Raw genomic sequence first — 20,810 nt, 5'->3', positions numbered from 1 at the left:
AGCATGTTAGTTTCATCAGATAAATTATTGAGTTTAGAAGTTGGGAGGTCATGTTACAGTTGCACAAGACATTGATGAGGCCAATATTTAGAGTTTTGGTCACGCTGTTATAAGTAAGATGTTGTTAAGCTGGAAAGGGTGCAGAGAAGATTTACAAGGATGTTGCCAGGGCTCGAGGGCCTGGGCTATACTAAGTGGTTGAACGGGCTTGGACTGTATTCCTTGGAGTGCAGGAGGATGAGGGGTGATCTTATGGAGGTGTGCAAGATTAGAGGAATAGATAGGGTGAATGCATACAGTATTTTACCTAGAATAGGGGAATTAAGAACCAGAGGACATAGGTTTAAAGTGAGGGGGGAAAGATTTAATAGGAACTAGAGGGGCAACTTTGTTTACACAATAGGTGGTAGGTATATGGAGCGAACAGCCGGAGGAGGCAGGTACTATCACAACGTTTAAGAAACATTTGGACAGGTACATGGATAGAATAGGTTTGAAGGGATATGGTCCAAACGCAGGCACGTTGTGGCTAGTGTAGATGGAGCATGTTGGTCAGCAAGGGCAAGATGGGCCGAAGGGCATGTTTCCACGCCATATAACTCTATGACAAAGATCAGTGACACACGCAGGTGAGACTGGTTTGGATGGTACATGTTGGTCCGAAGGGCTTGTTTCCATGCTGTATGACTGACTCTATGACTCCAGTTACAAACAATACCCCAAATGTGGCCTAAATAAAAGTTTATGAAGCTGCAACATGTCTAGCTCAGGGATCATTGCCAACCAGACACTGAAGATCCAATACACCTGTCTGGCTGCTGGTAACCTGTGAGCTGCAGAAACTCGATAGCTGAGATGGGCCACCTTGGTCGGCATGGACAAGTTGGCCCAAAGACTCTGTTTCTTTCCTGTGTGACTCTATGGTAGAGCACTTTTAAAATGCATACTAAAAGGAAGCAGGAATAGACAATTTGGCCCGTCAAACCCATGCTGTCATTCAACATGATCACTGCTGATCTTCATTCCACTTCCCTCTCCCATCCTTGTTCCTTTGGGATTTTCTACATGTCCAAGCACACAGTAAGACAGAGCAAAACAGTCGAAGATGTTACTCAGGAGCATTATTAGAGCAGATATGACTAGGCCAGGGTGGGGGTAGAGAATGTGGCAAGTCTTAAGATCTTCAGGCTGAAGACACGGTGGTGATGGTGGATTAAATCCTGAGCCGCTAAGAGGCCAGAACCAGCAGGGCAGAGAGAGGTTCATGTTCGTAACTGATTGGAGCAGAATTAGGCCATGTGGCCCATCAAGTCTACTCTGTCACTCAATCATGGCTGAACTATCATTTCCTCTTAACCCCATTCTCCTGCCTTCTCTAGTCCGTTGACCAATGTAAATCTGTTCCGCTTTGATATCAGGAGCGGCAAGAGGGCACTCAGCCTTTCCAGCCCGTGCCCACCACATGGTTGACCTGCACCCCCCTCTCTTTTCACGTATATTCCCCTATCATGTATCAGTACACTGTGAATGGCTCGATTGTAATCATTGTATTGTCTTTCCGTTGACTGGTAAGCACGCAACAAAAGCCTTACACTGTACCTCGGTACACGAGACATTAAACCGTGAGAGCATGTCAACTTTGCCAGACTTTCCTCCAACTCCCATAATAATAACCATAACCAAACAAAATCCCATTGGTCCTAACATTTTCCACTGGCCCATGACGTGGTGCATGGAAGAAGTCCCAGATCTCCATCCCAGTGTCTGGGGAACGTCAGCTTGGTTACCAGAAGCAAGGCTAAACTCAAAACAATCAGCAAAGCAGGGTGCTTGGTCATTCTTCTTTAATCTATTTACTATTTTATCCACTTATCAGGCTACAAAATCAGCTCAAAGACTCTGCCAGATGCTAAGATACACGACTTCTGGGAGAACCTCGCTGGCTGTGTCTTATCACAAGAAGACGGGGGCCACATTCACATCTTTGCACCTTTGGCTACATCAGGTTAGTTCTCTGCACTTGAGTGTGGGCGGCACGGTGGTGAGGCCGATAGACCCAACGCCTCCCAGTGCCGGAGACCCAGGGTTCAATCTTGACCATCGGTGCTGTATGTGTGGTGTTTGTACGTTCTCCCTGTGCCCACATGGGTTTCCTCTGGGTGCTTTAATTTCCTTCCACAAACCAAAGACATGTGGGTTGGCTGGTTAGATGGCTGCTGTAAATCGTCCTAGTGTGTAGGTCAGTGGTAGAATCTGGGGGGAGGTGGGGGGTGGGGGGAAGTTGATGGAGTGTGGAGAGAACAGAGTGAGGTTGGTTTATTGCTAGTGGGAACTGTCACAGATCCATCTGTCCACCACCGATTTTCTGGCACAATCCTTGTTTCATGTTGATTTTATTTTAACCTGTTCTTTCTCTGTTGCCAGAGATGGGAATGGAACTCCTGTCCCAGCTCTCCTCACTGACTGGTGTGCGTTATAATTCGCCTACAGGGATGGTGACTGGATCCTACCAACACGGTAGGCGCTCCACTTCTTCACTAGAGCTCTGTAAATAACATCATGCCTCACTGGATCCCCTATGTGTGGTGTGGAAATCTGCTGTTCCAATCTATGTTTAAACACACAAGTGGTATCATGCTTCATCCACAGAGTCCGCTCCTCAGTCAGATTAGCTTCTGAGGTACGTTGCACAATACTTTGCCTTTCCCAGACTTAATGAGACATTAACCCAGTGCTTCGCACTTGATTGATTCTGGGAGGATCTAGCTACGCCAGCTAGTTGTTAACTCAGCCAGCTGAATCTCATCACTGCTCGACTAGCCCGGGTTGGGGGCCTAGCTTGCAGACGGCAATGTGGATCCTACCTCCATTCACTGCGAATACGTAACTTCTGGGCCACCCATTGGAAATTCCTCCAAATTAGCTTCCAAGGGATGGAGAATCGGAATTCGCAGAGCCTTGTGGATTTCACATTAACAAGCACAGAAGTGCACCATCCTCACAGAGGTAAAAGATTGAAAATTCACAACAGAGGGCATTCAGCCCATCATATCTGTGTATCTGTGCTAGTTATCGAGGAGCATGCCATCCTAATCCCATTTAGGATTCAGTCCATAGCCCTGCAAATCACATTTCTTTAAATGCATATCCAAGTACTGTTTAAATGCCATGAGGGGTCCTCCACTACGCTTTCCGGCAGTGAATTGAGTTTAGAGATACAGCGCGGAAACAGGCCATTCGACCCACCGAGCCCGTGTTGGTGATCAGCGATCCCCGCACACCAATACTATCCTACCCACACTGGGGACAATTTACAATTTTTACCAAGCCAATTGGCCTATAAACCTGTATGTCTTTGGAGTGTAGGAGGAAACCAGAGCACCCGGCGAAAACCCACGCAGGTCACGGGGAGAACTATGTACAAACTACATACAGACAGCACCCGCAGTCAGGATCGAACCCGGGCCTCTGGCGCTATAAACTATAGCTCTACTGCCACGCTACCATGCGCTTTAAAGCTTCCAAACCGCCACCATCCTCTGATATTGTTTTTCCTTCTTTCCTCCCTAATACATCTACCAATTACTTCAAACCACCGCCCTCTGGTTTTTGATTACTCAGCTAAGAGAAATAGGTCCTTCCTGTGTTTCTTGTTCCCTCACAATTTTATGCACCTTAGTTAAATATTCACATAATCATTGAGTATGGAAACAGGCCATTCGGCCCACCACAGCCATGCTAACCACTGGTCACACATTCGTATTAATCCCATGTTCCAGCTCTGGATTAAACTTCATTTGCCTGCTTTACTGACCAATCTATCAGCCACTTGTATTGTCTAATTTGCTTGTCAATGTTTTTTTTTAATCTCACTGTAACGTTCGTATATATTCAGAGTTGATTGGATAGTCAGGGAAATGTATCACAGAGTCATAAACTCGTACAGTTTGGAAACAGTGGCCACAACCTATGGAGCACCCGGAGGAAACGCACGTGGTCACAGGGAGAATATGCAAACTCAACACAGACAGCACCCGAGGTCAGGATTGAACTGGGTCTGTGGCGCTGTGAGGCAGCAGCACTATCAGCTGTACCACTATGTTACCCTTTATAATAACCAATAAACTTATCTGAAGATAGACACAAAATGCTGGAGTAACTCAGCCGGACAGGCAGCCTCTCAGGAGAGAAGGAATGGGTGACGTTTCAGGTTGAGACCCTTCTCACCAATCTGAATCTGGAGTTTGGAACCCGAAGGCAGGAATAGAAAAGCAAAAAAACAACAAAAGCAGGAAATGCGAATGTATTGAGAGCATTTGGCATTGGTATTGGACTGAGGGACAAGATTCTCTAGATCCAAATGAGGCAGAATGCTAACATTGAGGAGATGGACACAAAATATTGGTGTAACTCAGCAGGACAGGCAACATCTCTGGAGAGAAGGAACGGGTGAAATTTCGGGTCGAGATCCTTCTTCAGACTGAAGTTTGTAGAAGGGTCTTGACCCAAAACGTCACCCATTCTCTCCAGAGTTGCTGCCTGTCCCGCTGAGTTACTCCAGCATTTTGTGTCTATCTTCAAATTTAAACCAGCATCTGCAGTTCTTTCCTACACATCATTGAGGAGATGATTGATCGAATGCCAGAGGGATCTTTCAGTCGCTCATGGCACTGAATGGAAGAGAGCCCATCAGGGTGGTCAACAGATCCTTTCCAACCTTGACTGTATGTGACAGGAAACCGGGAACAAGCATGTTCTCCTGGGGCCAATCTGCTTGTAGACACATGCAGAGTTGGCCTGTCCGTAGTAACAATAGCCGCCATGAATAGGCAGCTGAAATGATATCACAACACCACAGGATTTTCATAAATACCATTTACTTCTCGCATGTCCTTCAGGGAAGGAAATCTGCCATCCTTATCAATTTGGCAGAGGGTCCCTTCACATCACTCTGTGGTTCTCTGAAGTGACTAGCTCCATTTTAAGGTAATTATGGTTGGCAATGAATGCTCGCATCTCTTTCATGAGTTCATTTATACGAAAACAAAGGGAAGGAAGTGGAGGCCTATGGAAGGAATTCCAGAGCCTTGTGCCTCAGCAGCTGAAGCACTGGTGAATGAATGGGAAAATGAATAGAGATGCACAGGAGGAAGAGTTTGTGGGAATACAGGGACCCTGAGGGCAGTAAGGATAGGAAATAATTACAGAGATGTAGAGGGACGATGCATTGCCAGGATTTGAAAACCAGCATGCAAATTCAACACAGAAGGTAGTTGAGGCCAGTTCATTGGCTATATTTAAGAGGGAGTTAGATGTGGCCTTTGTGGCTAAAGGTATCAGGGGGTATGGAACGAAGGCAGGTACGGGATACTGAGTTGGATGATCAGCCATGATCAAATTGAATGGCGGTGCAGGCTCGAAGGGCCGAATGGCCTACTCCTGCACCTATTTTCTTTGTTTATATGTTTCTATGTCTAACACCTTGCTGGCATTGTTTTTCAAAGGGCAGGGGTTGGCTTGTGGTGGCGATGGATCAGGTGGTGTGAGCTAGGACTCGGAACATTCACTATTACAATAATCAGGGAGTCATTGAGTTGTACAATGCAGTAACGGGCCCTTCGGCCCATGCCAACCTTTTTGACCATCAGTATTAATCTCATTTGCCTGCATTAGAACCATCTCCTTCTTTGGATGTGGTAAGTGTCAGTGTAGAGTGCTTCTCAAGCATAGTTTCTCCAGCTGTGTTGGATTTTAGTCCTCAGTGAGTGGCTGTGGGAAGCCGAGGACCCGTCTCCCCCGACCCGCTACTTCAATGAGAAGAAGCTGCAGGCGTGGACCAAGATGGCCGAAGCGAGGGAGGAGGTTCTGGGACACGTGCGTGGGCAGATGGAACCGCACCTCAGACAACTACAGCGGCACGTCTGTGGGAGGATGATCGGTACGACCCCAAGCATCATTAATACTTTGCCAATCAGATGTTTGAATGCCACAGGGGCAAGGGGCACTTAGCAAATCCTGACAAGCAGACTGTTCCATTGACCCAGTGAAAACCTCCCCAGGGCCCTTATATAGGGGCGCTGGCTTCTGTTCCTCTCTCCATGTTACCAACCCTCCTTAAATCCCACAGAGCTTTTATATATCCTACAGAACTCCATAAATGCTACAGAGCTCCTGAAATTGTGAATACATATGGTCCATCCCGGGATATGAACGCCCAACTTACAGACACCCCTACATATGAACGAGCTCCAATAATAAATTACTAAATTAAAAAGTCCAACATGCGTCATATGTTTGTTCCTGTGAACAGTAGAACTGTTTTCCTCTCTCCCCTCACTTTGAGTAATTATTTTCTTATCAGTCTGATGTGCTTTTGAAACCATCCATTACATTACCATGGAGATAGGGTTACGGGATTTATTTTCCGACACGGACAAAATCTATTAATGCCCCCCCCCCACTCCTGTTCAGTTCCCTTGTCCACTTTCTTCTCATTTCCCGGCAGCATCTTCCTATTCTTCAACTTTCCTCCCGTTCCCTGCCCTGTTCTCTGGTGAACTACTCAACAGGTGCTCTTTCATCCACACATTTTGACCAACACTTTGGCAATCTGTTCTTGTCTTTGCATCTCCTAATGTGATTCATCTTGTAGTCTGGTAACGCTCCCTGCAATGTGTAACCATGCGGAGATGCTGCATATTTGCGAATGTAATTTCTTGCATTTACTTTGTAACAAGCCTATTTTATGTTGGGGATTTCTTTGCATTTAATCTGCTTCATTCTGTTATTTCATTCTCCTGGACCCCTTTCCTCCATCTCACTGCTTCTATTTCTGCCTATGCTCAATTTCCTTTCCACCAGAAGTAACGTTGAGCTTCAGTGTCTTGCGCACCGCCACAGTTGAGGTAATTTGTTCATTTACTGATCTGCAGGACAGCTAATGTTTGACTCAATGAGCGCGGCTGAGGTCCAGCAAAACCAAGATGTTGCACAAGTCTTAACTGATGGACTTACCTTAATGTCAAGGGAAAAACAGGTAATTCTAAGCCAAATAAACCTACTGATTTGCTTTAGGATAAATTAGAATCATAGAGCAATACAGCGTGAGAATGGGTCCTTCGGCACATTTCATCCATGCCAACCAAGATGCCCCATTCACTTTAGTTCCATTTGCCCACAATTGGCCCATATCGCTCTGAAGTTCCTATCCATGTACCTGTCCAAGTGTCTTATGGATGTTGTTATTTTAACTGCTGCAACTACTTACGTTGGCAGATTGTTCCATACATGACCACACTCTCTGTGGAAAAAGTTGCCCCTCGGGTTCCTATTATTTCTTATCCCTCCCACCTTTAATACATGCAGTTTAATTCTCGATTCCCCTACCCTGGGGTAAAGCCAGTGTGTATTCACCCTGTCTAATCCCCTTTATGGTTTACTGCACCTCTGTAAGGTCATCCCTTTGTCTCCTGCACTCCAAGGAATAAAATACTAGGATGACCGACCTCTGCCTGTAACGCAGACCCTTGAGTCTGGCAACATCTTTATATCTCTGCTCTCGTTCCAGCTAAATGCATCTTTCTTGTAGCAGAGTGACCAAAACTGACCACAGTCCTCCAAGTGCGGCCTCACCAATGTCAAATTAGTTACAAACTGGAACAGTGTCGGGAACAAGGAATGCTGCAATTACTTTGAACAGAAGCAGTAACATTTGCATTGTGACTGTAAGGCATTGAAATGCTCGAGGCAGCATTATCAAACTAATCTTTGATACTGAGTCACAGAAATGGATGCGAGGGTAGATGACCAAAGGCCTATCCTAAGAGGTAGTTCTTAAGCAGTGCATGTAATGAGGAAGAAGAGATGGGCTTCAGTGCAGTGGTCTCATGCTTTCCAAATCACTCGCTACTAAAGAAGGGGGAGAAGCCATTCAGCTCTTGTGCCTGCTTCACCAATCAATAAGATCAAGGTGTTCTGTCTACACTGTTAATTTCCTGCTATCACCACATAAGTTCATGTTCTAGGAGCAGAATTAGGCCATTTGGCCCATCAAGTCTACTCCACCATTCAATCATGGCTGATCAATCTTTCCTTCACAACCTGATTCTCCTGCCTTCGCCCCATAACCCCTGATACCCGTACTAATCAATAATCATATAACCATATAACAATTACAGCACGGAAACAGGCCATCTCGGCCCTACAAGTCCATGCCGAACAACTTTTTCCCCTTAGTCCCACCTGCCTGCACTCATACCATAACCCTCCATTCCCTTCTCATCCATATGCCTATCCAATTCCCTAAAATGTCTGTCAATCTCTGCCATAAATATATCTATTGACGGCCTCCACAGCCATCTGTAGCAATGAATTCCACAGATTCACCACCCTCTTACTAAAGAAATTCCTCCTCATCTCTTTTCTAAAGGTGCGTCTTTTTATTCTGAGGCTATGGCCTTTAATCCTAACCTTTCCAACCAGTGGAACCACCCTCTCCACATCCACTCCATCCAGGCCTTTCACTATTCGGTAAGTGTCAATGAAGTCCCCCCTCTCATCCTTCTACAGACCCAGTGCTGCCAAACGCTCATCATATGTTAACCCAATCATTTTTGGAATTATTCTTGTAATCCTCCTCTGGATCCTCTCCAGGGCTAGCACATCATTCCCTCAGATATGGTGCCCAAAATTGCTCACAATACTCCAAATGCGGTCTGACCAGTGCCTTATAGACCCTCAACATTGCATCCCTGTTTTTATATTCTAGCCCTCTTGAAATAAATGCTAACATTGCATTTGCCTTTTTTACTACCGATTTGACTTGCAGATTAACTTTTTGGGACCTTTTAAACCTCCTCTGGACCCTCTCCAACGCTAGCACATCTTTCCTCAGATATGTTTTGTTTCTCTAAAATGTCTGTTAAGGTCTGCCTTGAAGAAATCTCTGTCAGGAAAAGGGTCACAACCCTCTGAGAGAATAAATTCTGTGTTAATGGGGTGATCCCTCTTTCCGCCTGGCTTTAAATACCCCAACCTAGGGAAACATATTCTCAGCAGTCCCCCTGGCAAACCATCTCAGAATTTGACATGTTTCAATAAGGTCACCTCGTGTTCTTTTAAACTCCAGTGAGTATAATCCATTTGCTCAACCAAAAAAAGGAGCTCAACCTCAAAAAGGAGGACAATGGTGCGTGGGGAGATCACCGTGGAGGGGGAGGAGAGAAGAACAATGGCGGATGCATCGCACGGGACGGCTGTGAGGGAGGGGGGTGGCGAGGGGGTATTAGACTTAGACTTAGTTCCTCCCACACTGCTGAGTGCAGTGGGCAGCAAGCTTTCGCTTTCTGTTTGGTCATTTTGTCTTCACCCTCGATACGTTAGGCCTGGGCTTTCATTCCTTTTGGAATACCTTGGGTATTAGACTTTTCCTTCTTCTTAGTTCCTCCCACACTGTGCACGTGAGTGCATTAGGCAGCATTTATGTCCTTGAGAGCTATTTGCACTTTCCCGTTCAGTTTGTGTGCGGCTCATCTTAGTCACCCTCGATAGGTTAGCATCTAATCCATCCTGGGCTTTCAATTCCTTTTGGAATGTTAGCCTCCATGTGAGCTTTGGTCGACGTCTTTTCCTTCTTCCGCCAGGTTGCCATGTCATTGCTATCTTAGGTGCACGTTCTGGTGACACTCTGAGTACATGTCCTGCAAATTTCATCCTGCGTATATTTATGTCCTGGCTGATCTTTTTTTGCACTTTCCCCCGGCTCCTCGTTTTGATGTCATATCACTGACTAACTGGTCAGAGGTCAAACATGGTGGAGGCAGATACACCAGTGGCATTTTCAAATGACCCATGCTTACTTTTTCATAGGGAGCTAAAGTCAAAGACTGGAGGGCGAGGGATATGAGATCATGTGGTGGGTGCCTGGAACAGAGTAGAGATGAGGCTTTCTGAAAGATCCACAGACACCACCAGGACAGGTGCCAATTGTCACCCACCATATCACTGACTAACTTGGTCAGAGGTCAAACATGGTGGAGGCAGATACACCAGTGGCATTTAAGAGATATTCAGATGCGAGGGATATGGATCATGTGCTGGCAGAGAGGATTGGTTTAACCTGGACATGGACATGCCATGGACATCGTGCACCAAAGGGCATGACCCTGTGCTGTAATGTTCTACATTCTAAGTACTTCAAACCAAGCCTATTCTTTTTTTTAGAAAGTCTTACCCAGTTCTGATGAATGGTGTCCGACCTGCAATATTGAATCCCTTTCTCTCTTCACAGATGTTGCTGAATTTACTAAGTTTCAGCCATTTTTCAGTTCTATTTTCAAAGCATATTTCAGTGTAGAATGTGTTAATTATGCTTGGCTGTCTTGGGCTAATGGTGACCTGAGATGAGCAGATGGGACTAGAGTCAATTTTTTTCTTTCTGTTTTCAGGAGGACCCTCTAGGATTTCTCTCCAACTTCTTGATGAGAAGATCTAAGAACAAGTTAATAAAACCTGGTGAAACTTTCCTGACAGAGGTTGATGGAGGGATGGCCCCACTGAAGGTCTATTTGTTCTATTTCATTCATAAACCAGAGAGTCATAGTTGAGGGGTAGATCAATGGGCACACTGTGTTTGTGCTGCTTCTTTGCTAAGGTTAGTCCACCCACCTGCTCCTTTCCCCTACCCTTAATTTATTCCCCATTGTGTTGCCTGGAATTCCTCAGGCCCATGTCCTGGGCCCAGCTACCTTCAACTGGGCAGCACGGTGGCGCAGCAGTAGAATTGCTGTTTTACAGCCCCAGAGACCCAGGTTTGATCCTGACTATGGGTGCTTATCTGTATGGAGTTTATATGCTCTCCCTGTGGCCCGCGTGGATTTTCACCGGAAGCTCCGCTTTCCTCCTGCATCCACAACTCCAAAGAGTTTAGAAGGTTGAGGGGAGACCTCATTGAAACTTACAGAATAATAAGAGGCATAGATAGAGTGGATGTGGAAAGGATGTTTCCACTGGTGGGAGAGTCTAGGACCAGAGGTCATAGCCTCTGAATTAAAGGGCGCTCTTTTAGAAAGGAGGCGAGGAGGAACTTCTTTAGTCAGAGCGTAGTTAATCTGTGGAACTCATTGCCAAAGAGGGCTGTGGAGGCCAAGTCAGTGGAAAATTTTAAGGCAGAGATAGACAAATTCTTGATTAGAACAGGTGTTAAGGGTTATGGGGAGACGGCAGGAAAATGGGATTAGGAGGCAGAGATCAGCCATGATTGAATGGCGGAGTAGACTCGATGGGCTGAATGGCCTAATTCAACTCCTATCACTTGTGAACTTGTGAAAGACATACAGGCTTGTAGGGTAATTGGCTTGGTAAAATAGTAAATTATCCTTACTGTGTGTAGGATAGTGTTAGTGTGTGGGAATAGCTGATCAGCACGGATTCGGTGGGCTGAAGGGCCTGTTTCCATGTTGTATCTCTAAACTAAACTGCTTCACGAATAACCTTTCTATCGTATGGTTAGAAATGAGAATGTTTGCTAATGATTACAAAGTGTTCAATTCCATTCGCAACTCCCCAGCTACCAAAGCAGTCCATGCTACTTGCAGCATGACCCAGACAGTAGAACTTAAATCCACAACCTTCTGAGATGGGGCTCCTTCTGAAAGATCCATAGACACCAGCAGGGCAGATGCCAATTGTCACCCACCTTATCACTTACTTACTTGGACAGCAATCAAACATGGATGAAGCTCCGTGGAATGATATCAGATGGGAAGGGGAATATAGAAACATAGAAAATAGGTGCAGGAGTAGGCCATTCAATATGATCATGGCTGATCATCCATCTCAGTATCCTGTACCTGCCTTCTCTCCATACCCCTGATCCCTTTAGCCACAAGGGCCACATCTAACTCCCTCTTAAATATAGCCAATGAACTGCCCTCAACTACCTTCTGTGGCAGAGAATTCCAGAGATTCACCACTCTCGGTATGAAAAATGTTTTTCTCATCTCCGTCCTAAAAGATTTCCCCCTTATCCTTAAACTGTGACCCCTTGTTCTGGACTTCCCCAACATCGGGAACAATCTTCCTGCATCTAGCCTGTCCAAACCCTTAAGAATTTTGTAAGTTTCTATAAGATCCCCCCTCAATCTTCTAAATTCTAGCGAGTACAAGCCGAGTCTATCCAGTCTTTCTTCATATGAAAGTCCTGACATCCCAGGAATCAGACTGGTGAACCTTCTCTGTACTTCCTCTATGGCAAGAATGTCTTTCCTCAGATTAGGAGACCAAAACTGTACGCAATACTCCAGGTGTGGTCTCAAAAAGACCCTGTACAACTGCAGTAGAACTTCCCTGCTCCTATACTCAAATCCTTTTGCTATGAATGCTAATATACCATTCGCAGCGAATATACTTGCTGGGCTCAGCAGATATACCAGGGCGTAAGCTGGTATCTTCTCTCTAAAAGCTGAGAAGAGAATTTGACATGTGGGGAGGAGGCAGGAACAAGGTACCAAATTTGGATGATCATATTGAATGTCGGGGAAGACTCGAAGGGCTGAATGGCCTGCTCCTGTCCGTTCTCTGTTTCTAAGCATCATTCAAATCAGGACACATTTATCCGTGGCAAGACATGAGGGAGCACAGCAAGTGTATTCACTGCCCCCCTACACCAGTAGGCAGCTCAGACTGGAGCATGGCAGGGTGCAAGGGATGGATTGATTGGCATTTATTTAAATGCAAAAAGGCCCGGCAGATATGGGAGACAAACTCAGGGTATGGATAAACCTGGCCGAGGAAGGGAGAGCACTGGCAGCTTAATCTTAAGGGATACAAATGTTACAGGAGGGATAGAGGTGTAATTAAGAGAGGAGGAGGAGTTGTGATTTTTGATGAGGGAGAATATCTCAGCAGGACTTAAAGAGGATAAATCTGAGCAATTCTCCAATGAGTTTATGTGGGTGGATCTAAGAAATATGAAGGAGTGATCACTGATGGCATTGTACTACAGCCCCCCCCCCCTCCCCCCCTTGTCTGTTCGGCGAAACGATCGCCCAACCTCCGCTTAGTCTCGGTGAGACTCGGTGAGACTCAGCGGAGGTTGGGCGATCGTTTCGCCCAACACCTCCGCTCAGTCCGCAAGAACCTACCTGAACTCCCGGTGGCTCAGCACTTCAACTCCCCCTCCCATTCCCAATCCGATCTCTCTGTCCTTGGTCTCCTCCATTGCCAGAGTGAGCAACACCGGAAATTGGAGGAACAACACCTCATATTCCGCCTGGGTAGCCTGCGTCCAGCGGGCATGAACATTGAATTCTCCCAATTTTGCTAGCCCTTGCTGTCTCCTCCCCTTCCTTAACCCTCGAGCTGTCTCCTCCCATCCCCCCGCCCTCGGGCTCCTCCTCCTCCCTTTTTCCTTCCTTCTCCCCCACCACACCCTATCAGTCTGAAGAAGGGTTTCAGCCCGAAACGTCACCTATTTCCTTCGTTCAGGCTCGAAGGGCCGAATGGCTAATCCTGCACCTAATTTCTGTTTCTACGTTCCATAGATGCTGCTGCACCCGCTGAGTTTTTCCAGCATTTTTGTGTACCTTAGGTACATGGATAGGACAGGTTTAGAGGGAAATGGGCCAAACGCACAAATTGGTGGGACTAGTGCAGATGCGATGTGGGGCTCAGCATGGATAAGTTGGGCTGAAGGGCCTGTTTCCACACTGTATGACTATGATTCTTAGGGATGTCAGTAAACAGTGGTTGAGTTGCTGCCTTACAGTGCCGGAGACCCGGGTTCAATCCCGACTATGGATGCTGTCTGTACGGCATTTACTGTTATCCCCATGACAGCTTGGGTTTTCTCCAAGATCTTCCATTTCGTCCCACACTCCAAAGACATACAAGTTTCGTCTCACACTCCAAAGACAATGAGGAATGGCCAATTGGTCAGACCCACATTCAGGGAATTGATAAGTAGCCTTTAATCCAAACAAAGAACTTTTATATTTTCCATTATTTTTGTAAAACAGAAAATTACTTGGTGGCTTTGTGCAGAAGCGGACACGGGTTGCCAACGAGGCTTTGACCAGCGAGCGTTGGTTAATTTACTTGATATAAATATAAAATTGTTTCTAGTTTGTGTTAGTGTGGTGATCGATGGTCGGTGCGGACTTGGTGGGCCTAAGAGCCTGTTTTTGCACTGTATCTCTAAACTAAACTAAACACAATACAATTTATCACCAAATCTTTTGACTGGTGACCCACATTCAAGAAGTTCAACTCCATCCAGCCCATGTGATCAGCTTACATTTTGCCTCCAATATTTAACCTCTAAATATTAGTCGTTATACCATCTACAAAATGCATTGCAGAAATGGCAGCAGCCTTGACTGCTTGGAGGGGAGGAACAAGCAGTTCCTTTGACTTTGACTCTGACATCGGGGGGGGGGGGGGGGGGAGGGGCGGAGGAACCTTCCAACAGGATGTGATGGATATGTAAATTATGTCCAAGTGGCTGCAGAAACGGCATTTCGTTTGGACCTCAAGGGGGTCAAATGACAATTATTGAATCTTGAATCTGGATCTTGAACAAGGGAATATCCCAAGTCTCTGATTGTCATTGGATTCCCTCATGTGAAAACACCTTCTCCACGTGAGGAGTGAGAATTTCAAGGAGGTGGTTCACAGGGACGATGAGGAATGACCAATTGTTCTGGCCCACATTCAGGGAATTGATAAGTAGCCTTTAATCCAAATAAAGAACTTTTATATTTTCCATTATTTTTGTAGAACAGAAAATTACTTGGTGGCTTTGTGGAGAAGCGGGCACGGGTTGCCAAGGAGGCTTTGGCCAGCGAGCGAGGGTACACGCAGACCCTGGAGATTGTGAAGAGCATTTACTGGGCTCCGCTCAAAGCAGCTTTGGCCTCCAACCGAGCCATCCTGAGCATCGCCAACATCCACTGCATCTTTACCGACATTCTGGCCATCCTGGAGCTCAACAGGTTTCTATCTGTCACTTTAGTGAGAGAGGGTAGTGCTCTCAAACTCACAGCACACTGAGAAAGGTAGAAGGTGGTGAACAGGGTACACAGGCATTCATGTATTCTCTCCATGTATTAATATCCTTCCCCCACCCCCTCATTCGACTCCATCTAAACTGCAGGCCGCCTTGGGGAAACAGCCAACCTAATCAAGGACCATATTCACCCTGGCCATTCCCTCTTCTCTCCTCTACCTTTCGGCAGAAGATATAAAAGCTTGAAGGCGTGAACCATCAGATTCAGGATCAGCTTCTTCCCTGCTGTTATCAGACGACTCTTCTTATAGAGGTGCACAAAATCATGAGAAGAATAGATCGGGTATTCGCACAGAGTCTCTTGCCCAGAAACCAGAGGACATAGGTTTTGAGAAATCAAAAGCCAGAGGACATAGGTTTAAGGTGAGAGGGGAAAGATTTAATAAGAACATGAGGGGTAGCTTTTTCACACTGAGAGTTGTGTGTGTACGGACCAAGCTGCTGGAGGTAGTTGAAGCAGGTAGTATCACAATGTTTAAGAAACATTTGGACAGGTAAAGGATAGGACAGGTTTAGATCAATATGGGCAAAACGCAGGCAGGTGGTGTAGATGGGACATTTTGGTTGGTGCGGGCAAGTTGGGCCGAAGGGCCTGTTTCCATGCTGTTATGACTCTATGATAGTACTGAATGGTCCTCTCATAATCTAAGGTGCAGTCCCGATCTTCCAACCTACCTCATTGTGGTTATTGCATTTTTTGTAATTTTATCTGCACTTTCTTTGTAACTGTTATGCTACAATGCTGTATCTCTAAATCCTGCACTCTGGTATTTTCTCTTTACACTATCTGTTGTACTTGTGTATGACTTGATTGTACTCGTATACGTGTATAATTTGCTTGAATGGCCATGCAACCAAAGCTTTTCACTGCATCTTGACACACATGACAATAATGAACCTATATTAATTTCAACAAATGAACCATCTTCCCCATGCGATTTGCTGGAGAGCTTGTAGATACAATTGGTTTCCAAAACCCTTGATTAGATACCAGCACGTAATCCCCTCCAATCTTTCCATTATTTAATACAAAACTATTTGTTATTCTTGTTTAGCTTTAAGTATGTACTTGAATCCGTCAAGTTGTTCATTGACATTTGCACATGTGCAGTGAAGTACAGATAGAATTAAAATTGTGCTTGGGCTCTTGGGCTCTTAAAAATAGCAGTCAGGGAATATGGGGAGAAGGCAGGAACGGGGTACTGATTGGGGATTATCAGCCATGATCACATTGAATGGTGGTGCTGGCTCGAAGGGCCGAATGGCCTATTCCTGCACCTATTGTCTATTGTCAGCAGCATTACAGACTCATAGACTTAGATAAACGCACAAAAACAAATGACACAGAAATTCAGTAAAACAGTAAAAAGAAAAAAAACTGCAAAAAACAAAAGACATTGTTGTAAACACAATTAGAAGAACACAAGGTAATGGTAGTGTAAGAGGTGGTCCTTAGTGTTCCGTTGTTGAGGTAGGCTTAGGGTTCAGCAGGTCAGTTCAATGACCCGATAGTTATTGTTATTATGCTATATATAAATCTTATATATAAACCATCTGAGCATTTCAATTGTTTACAAATCTAATTATTCATATGCTGTTTGCCGGTTACATTTATCACTCCAATAACAAATCATGTTTGTATTGAACTGTGTAGGAATTTATTGAAGGACTTGACTGACCGTCTCCAGGAGTGGGGCCCTCCGCAATGCCTAGGAGACGTCTTCATCAAGTTCAGTAACAAACTTAGTGTTTACACAAACTATTTCAACAACTACGGTGCCATCCTGAAGACCCTTGATAAGGTACGACTATGAGATCATTTACAGATTTCAGTGAACAGATTTGGGTAGTTCACCTGGGGTTAGTTATTTTAAGATGAATTTATGAAAATACTCAGCAAATGTAAAGCTGCAAACTCTTGAACTGGAACTTAGTCATCAGGTTAGACACAGTTAACCAGAACTGTTTAGTTTAGTTTAAAGATACAGAGTGGAAACGGATCTTTCGACCCACCAAATCCGCACCAACCAACTATCACCGTTCACTACTCAGTGGGGGCAATTTTACAGAGGCCAATTAACCTAGAAGCCTGCATGTCTTTGCAGTGTGGGAGGAAACTTGAGCACTAGGTGAAAACCCATGCAGTCACAGGGAGAATTTGCAAACTCCGTACAGACAGCATCTGCAGTCAGGATCGAACCGGGGTCTCTGGTGCTGTAAAGCAGCAACACTGTCACTGCATCACTGTGCCACCATGAGTTAAACCAAAGTGCTACCAAAATCTTTTGTTGCCCTTCACTGAAGTAGTTCCACAACCAGAATCATCCCAGTGCCTATGACCCAAAACCAAATGGTGGACCTCAGCAACATGGGCCGGAGTAGAAGGTGAATCCAGCTGTCCTTAAAATTCTCACGCTTGTTCCCAAATCCCGACAAGGCCTTGGCCCTCCCTCTCTCTGTCATCTCTTCCTTCCAAGAACTCGGCCCTCTTCATTTGTGTCCTCTTAAGCAGTCCTATTATTAATCCCCAGTCATTTCAGGCAAGGCTTCAGCTGTAAATACAAGGAACTGCAGATGCTGGTTTATAAAAAAAAGACACAGTAACTCAGCGGTCAGGCAGCATCTCTGGAGAAAATGGATAGGTGGCATTTTGGGCCGGGACCTTTCTTCAGACTGATTGTGGTGGAAAGCTGGAAGATAGGAGGGGCAGGACAAAGCTTGGTGAATGATGGGTGGATGCACTCACATCTCAACAACTTTCACAATTTTAAAGATCGCTTGAGCATAATTATGTGGTGTAGGAAAAGGAGAGGCAATGTAATCTAACATATAGCATTTACTGGCTGCAGGAACAGAGATAGCTAGTGTTGGGATCACATATAAAGCCTCCTGAGGTTACGACTTATGGTTAACCTGTACACACAAATTTGGGAGCTCAGTAGATGGATCTGGTGATAGAAACAAAATGCTGGAGTAACTCAGCGGGGCAGACAGCATCTCTGTGTACAATGAATGTAAGTCTGAAAAAGGGTCTCAACCCGAAAAGTCACCAATTCCTTCTGTCCAGAGATGCTACCTGTCCCGCTGAGTTACTCCAGCATTTTGTGTCTATCTTCGGTGTAAACCAGTATCTGCAGTTCCTTCCTACACAAATGGATCTGGTGACTGCTGTTAGGCAGCAGGCATCTTCTGTCATGTGGGAGTTTGGTTAGAGGCAATATCTGGTTGAGTTAAACACCCTGGTTTCACTGTGTTGCATTTGGTTAGCTTGTGTTTTTATATTTAAAAACATATTATTGGGTGGCCATATTACCAATTTGCAATCTGTTTGGGTTATGAAGAATTCTCAGGATTCGTACCCTGTTGTAACCGCACACAAATCTTTGAAAGCAATTCAGGGAATCCAACGCATGCTCTCTCCAGCAAAAATAACAAAGCGCTGGAAGGTCCAGCAGCATCTGTGGAGGGAAATTAATAGACATGTTTGGATTTGAACCCTTCTTCAGGACCCACTGAGTTCTTCCAGCAGATTGTATTTTCGCTCAAGATTCCAGCTTCTGTACACTCTTGTGTCTATATGCTTCCTCTACCTGTGATACATCCAATGAATGAATACAAAAAATGCATGACCAGTTGAAGAGTTAACAGTGTGATTGTTCTCTATAATGCAGGAAAGATCATAGGGAGACATTTTAACATTACTGGTTAAAAAACTGGCACTGAGGATTTATTTTTAAACATTGAGCACTTATGAACTGTCATTTACAGGCTGTGAAGTTGATTCAATTAAAATGGGAGTTGGAAAAGTATTTTGAAAAGAAGAGGTTAAACAAAGTTTATGGAACGTATGATTGGTGAGATGAACTGATGGATCCTGGTACAAATATCATGAACTACGGTCCCCTTTGGTATTCTTTCCTCACAGCAAGCAGGAAAAAGCCAAATTCAGAGAAAGGGCAAGAATCAAGAATGGGGGAAACACTGTACATCTTCCCTGATTAACCAAAGGCTTACTTTACCGTTTCTTCCAGTGTCGAAACACAATCCCAAGTTTCCGTGCCTTCCTGACTAGGCACGACCGAACGCCCATGACCAAAATGCTGAGGTAACCACTCATCAACATTCATTCATCAGGAGGCGAGCTCGCATTGCAGTGCATTTTCCTCAGCGGTCTCGTGTGTTGTCATTGCAGCCTTCATGAAATCCTTCTGGCCCCCTCCATGCGGTTTGACGAGTATACATCACTGCTGCATGCTTTGCGACTGCATACTCCAGCAGAGCATGTAGATCACCATGACCTCACCGCCGCCATCGGCAGTTTGAAATGCTTTCGCGATTATATCCGACAGGTGAGTGTATTGTGTAGGAAGGAACTGCAGATGTTGGTTTACACCGAAGATAGACACAAAACACTGGAGTAACTCAGCGGGTCAGGCAGCATCGCTGGAGAGAAGGAATGGGTGACGTTTCAGGTCTAGACCCTTCTTCAGACTGGACTTTGTGGTCTGAAAAAGGGTCTTGACCCAAAACTTAATCCATTCCTTCTCTGCACAGATTCTGCCTGTCACACTGAGTTACTCCAACATTTTGAGTCTGTTAGGTGAGTGTATTGGTTGGATTTGAAGGACATTAGGAGGAGATGGACCATTTAGCCTCTGGAGTCTATTCCACCATTAAATGAGGTCACCGCTGATCTGACCTTGGGTCAACTATTTTCATGGTAATCACAATAATCACTCTCTGCTTTCCCTCCCAAAGCTTCCCGAGTCTAAAAATCTACCTTGGCATGCAATATACTGGCTCTAACTCCAAAACCCTCTGGGAAAGAGAATTCCAAGCTCTTTTCCCCAGGGATGGGAGTCTAATGTTAAACTGAGTTATTTTGTCAATCTAAAGTCAACGACTCAAACGCATGTAGCTGTTGAAATCGATTCTTTATTCAGCTGAGACTAGTCTCTGAACTTTCCAACACAGAGCTGGTCCAGAGAAGAATAGCTTTGATAGAAGCTCATGTCATTTACTGTATATAGGTATTACACATTTCAGATACAGAGCGTATGACAAACTGGTACCCAATCATCTGAGTCCTTCTGGTGATTTACAATAGCATTCACATGATCCCCCTCTTCTCTGACCTCATTTTACAACCTTCGTTTGCCTGTAATTTAACTTTGTTTAGAATTATTTTATTTCAACAAAACCCCTAGTAGGCTCAATTATCACAGACCACTCCTCAAAATACAATGATCACACAAGTCATACAAACAAAACACACTTTCTATACCAAGAAGAAAGATATTTCTATAAATCTAAACAAAATCTAATTACAACCCTACTTAGACACAATACATTTTCATAAATGGTTTAACTACAATTTTACAGTTTAAAATACTATTACCTATGTATTAAAACATTAATTATATGAGTTTGCCGAATTACAGTTTCTAAGTTAAACTCAAACCCACACGCCTCCAAACTCCAAGCATACATGGGTCGTAAATCTGTCAACAATTGATGATATGTGTTTTGTGTCAAGATACAGCTTCATTCTAATTTGAAGCCTCTTTTCCTGTTATCTGGGATCTGGATTTCCAATCTCATCTGCAAGGCCTTTTACAAATATTACAGAACAAAGGTAGATTCACAACCAGACCATTACTTCAGAATTACATCTGCTTCTTCGACTTTCTATAAACAGAAGGAAGGTCCCAAATCCATCAATCTGATTATTTTCCTCTGCAAGCAT

General features: G+C 44.8%; 1 protein-coding gene across 1 annotated transcript in view; it reads left to right on the top strand.

The window, feature by feature from the left end:
• The window catches only part of LOC129699230 (epithelial cell-transforming sequence 2 oncogene-like), a 55,855-nt gene that overhangs the window by 23,294 nt on the left and 11,751 nt on the right, over nt 1-20,810 (top strand). Inside the window, exons 9-17 of the mRNA XM_055638847.1 lie at nt 1,856-2,005; nt 2,425-2,517; nt 5,756-5,938; nt 6,933-7,036; nt 10,446-10,559; nt 14,776-14,990; nt 16,719-16,866; nt 19,096-19,169; nt 19,257-19,413. Coding sequence (XP_055494822.1) covers nt 1,856-2,005; nt 2,425-2,517; nt 5,756-5,938; nt 6,933-7,036; nt 10,446-10,559; nt 14,776-14,990; nt 16,719-16,866; nt 19,096-19,169; nt 19,257-19,413 — 1,238 coding nt within the window. The remainder of the gene's footprint in view (nt 1-1,855; nt 2,006-2,424; nt 2,518-5,755; nt 5,939-6,932; nt 7,037-10,445; nt 10,560-14,775; nt 14,991-16,718; nt 16,867-19,095; nt 19,170-19,256; nt 19,414-20,810) is intronic.

The sequence above is a fragment of the Leucoraja erinacea genome, chromosome 8 (assembly GCF_028641065.1).
Source record: "Leucoraja erinacea ecotype New England chromosome 8, Leri_hhj_1, whole genome shotgun sequence".
NCBI lineage: Eukaryota > Metazoa > Chordata > Chondrichthyes > Rajiformes > Rajidae > Leucoraja > Leucoraja erinaceus.
The sequence above is the reverse complement of the archived record's forward strand: the minus strand, read 5'-3'. Positions and strand labels throughout refer to the sequence as shown.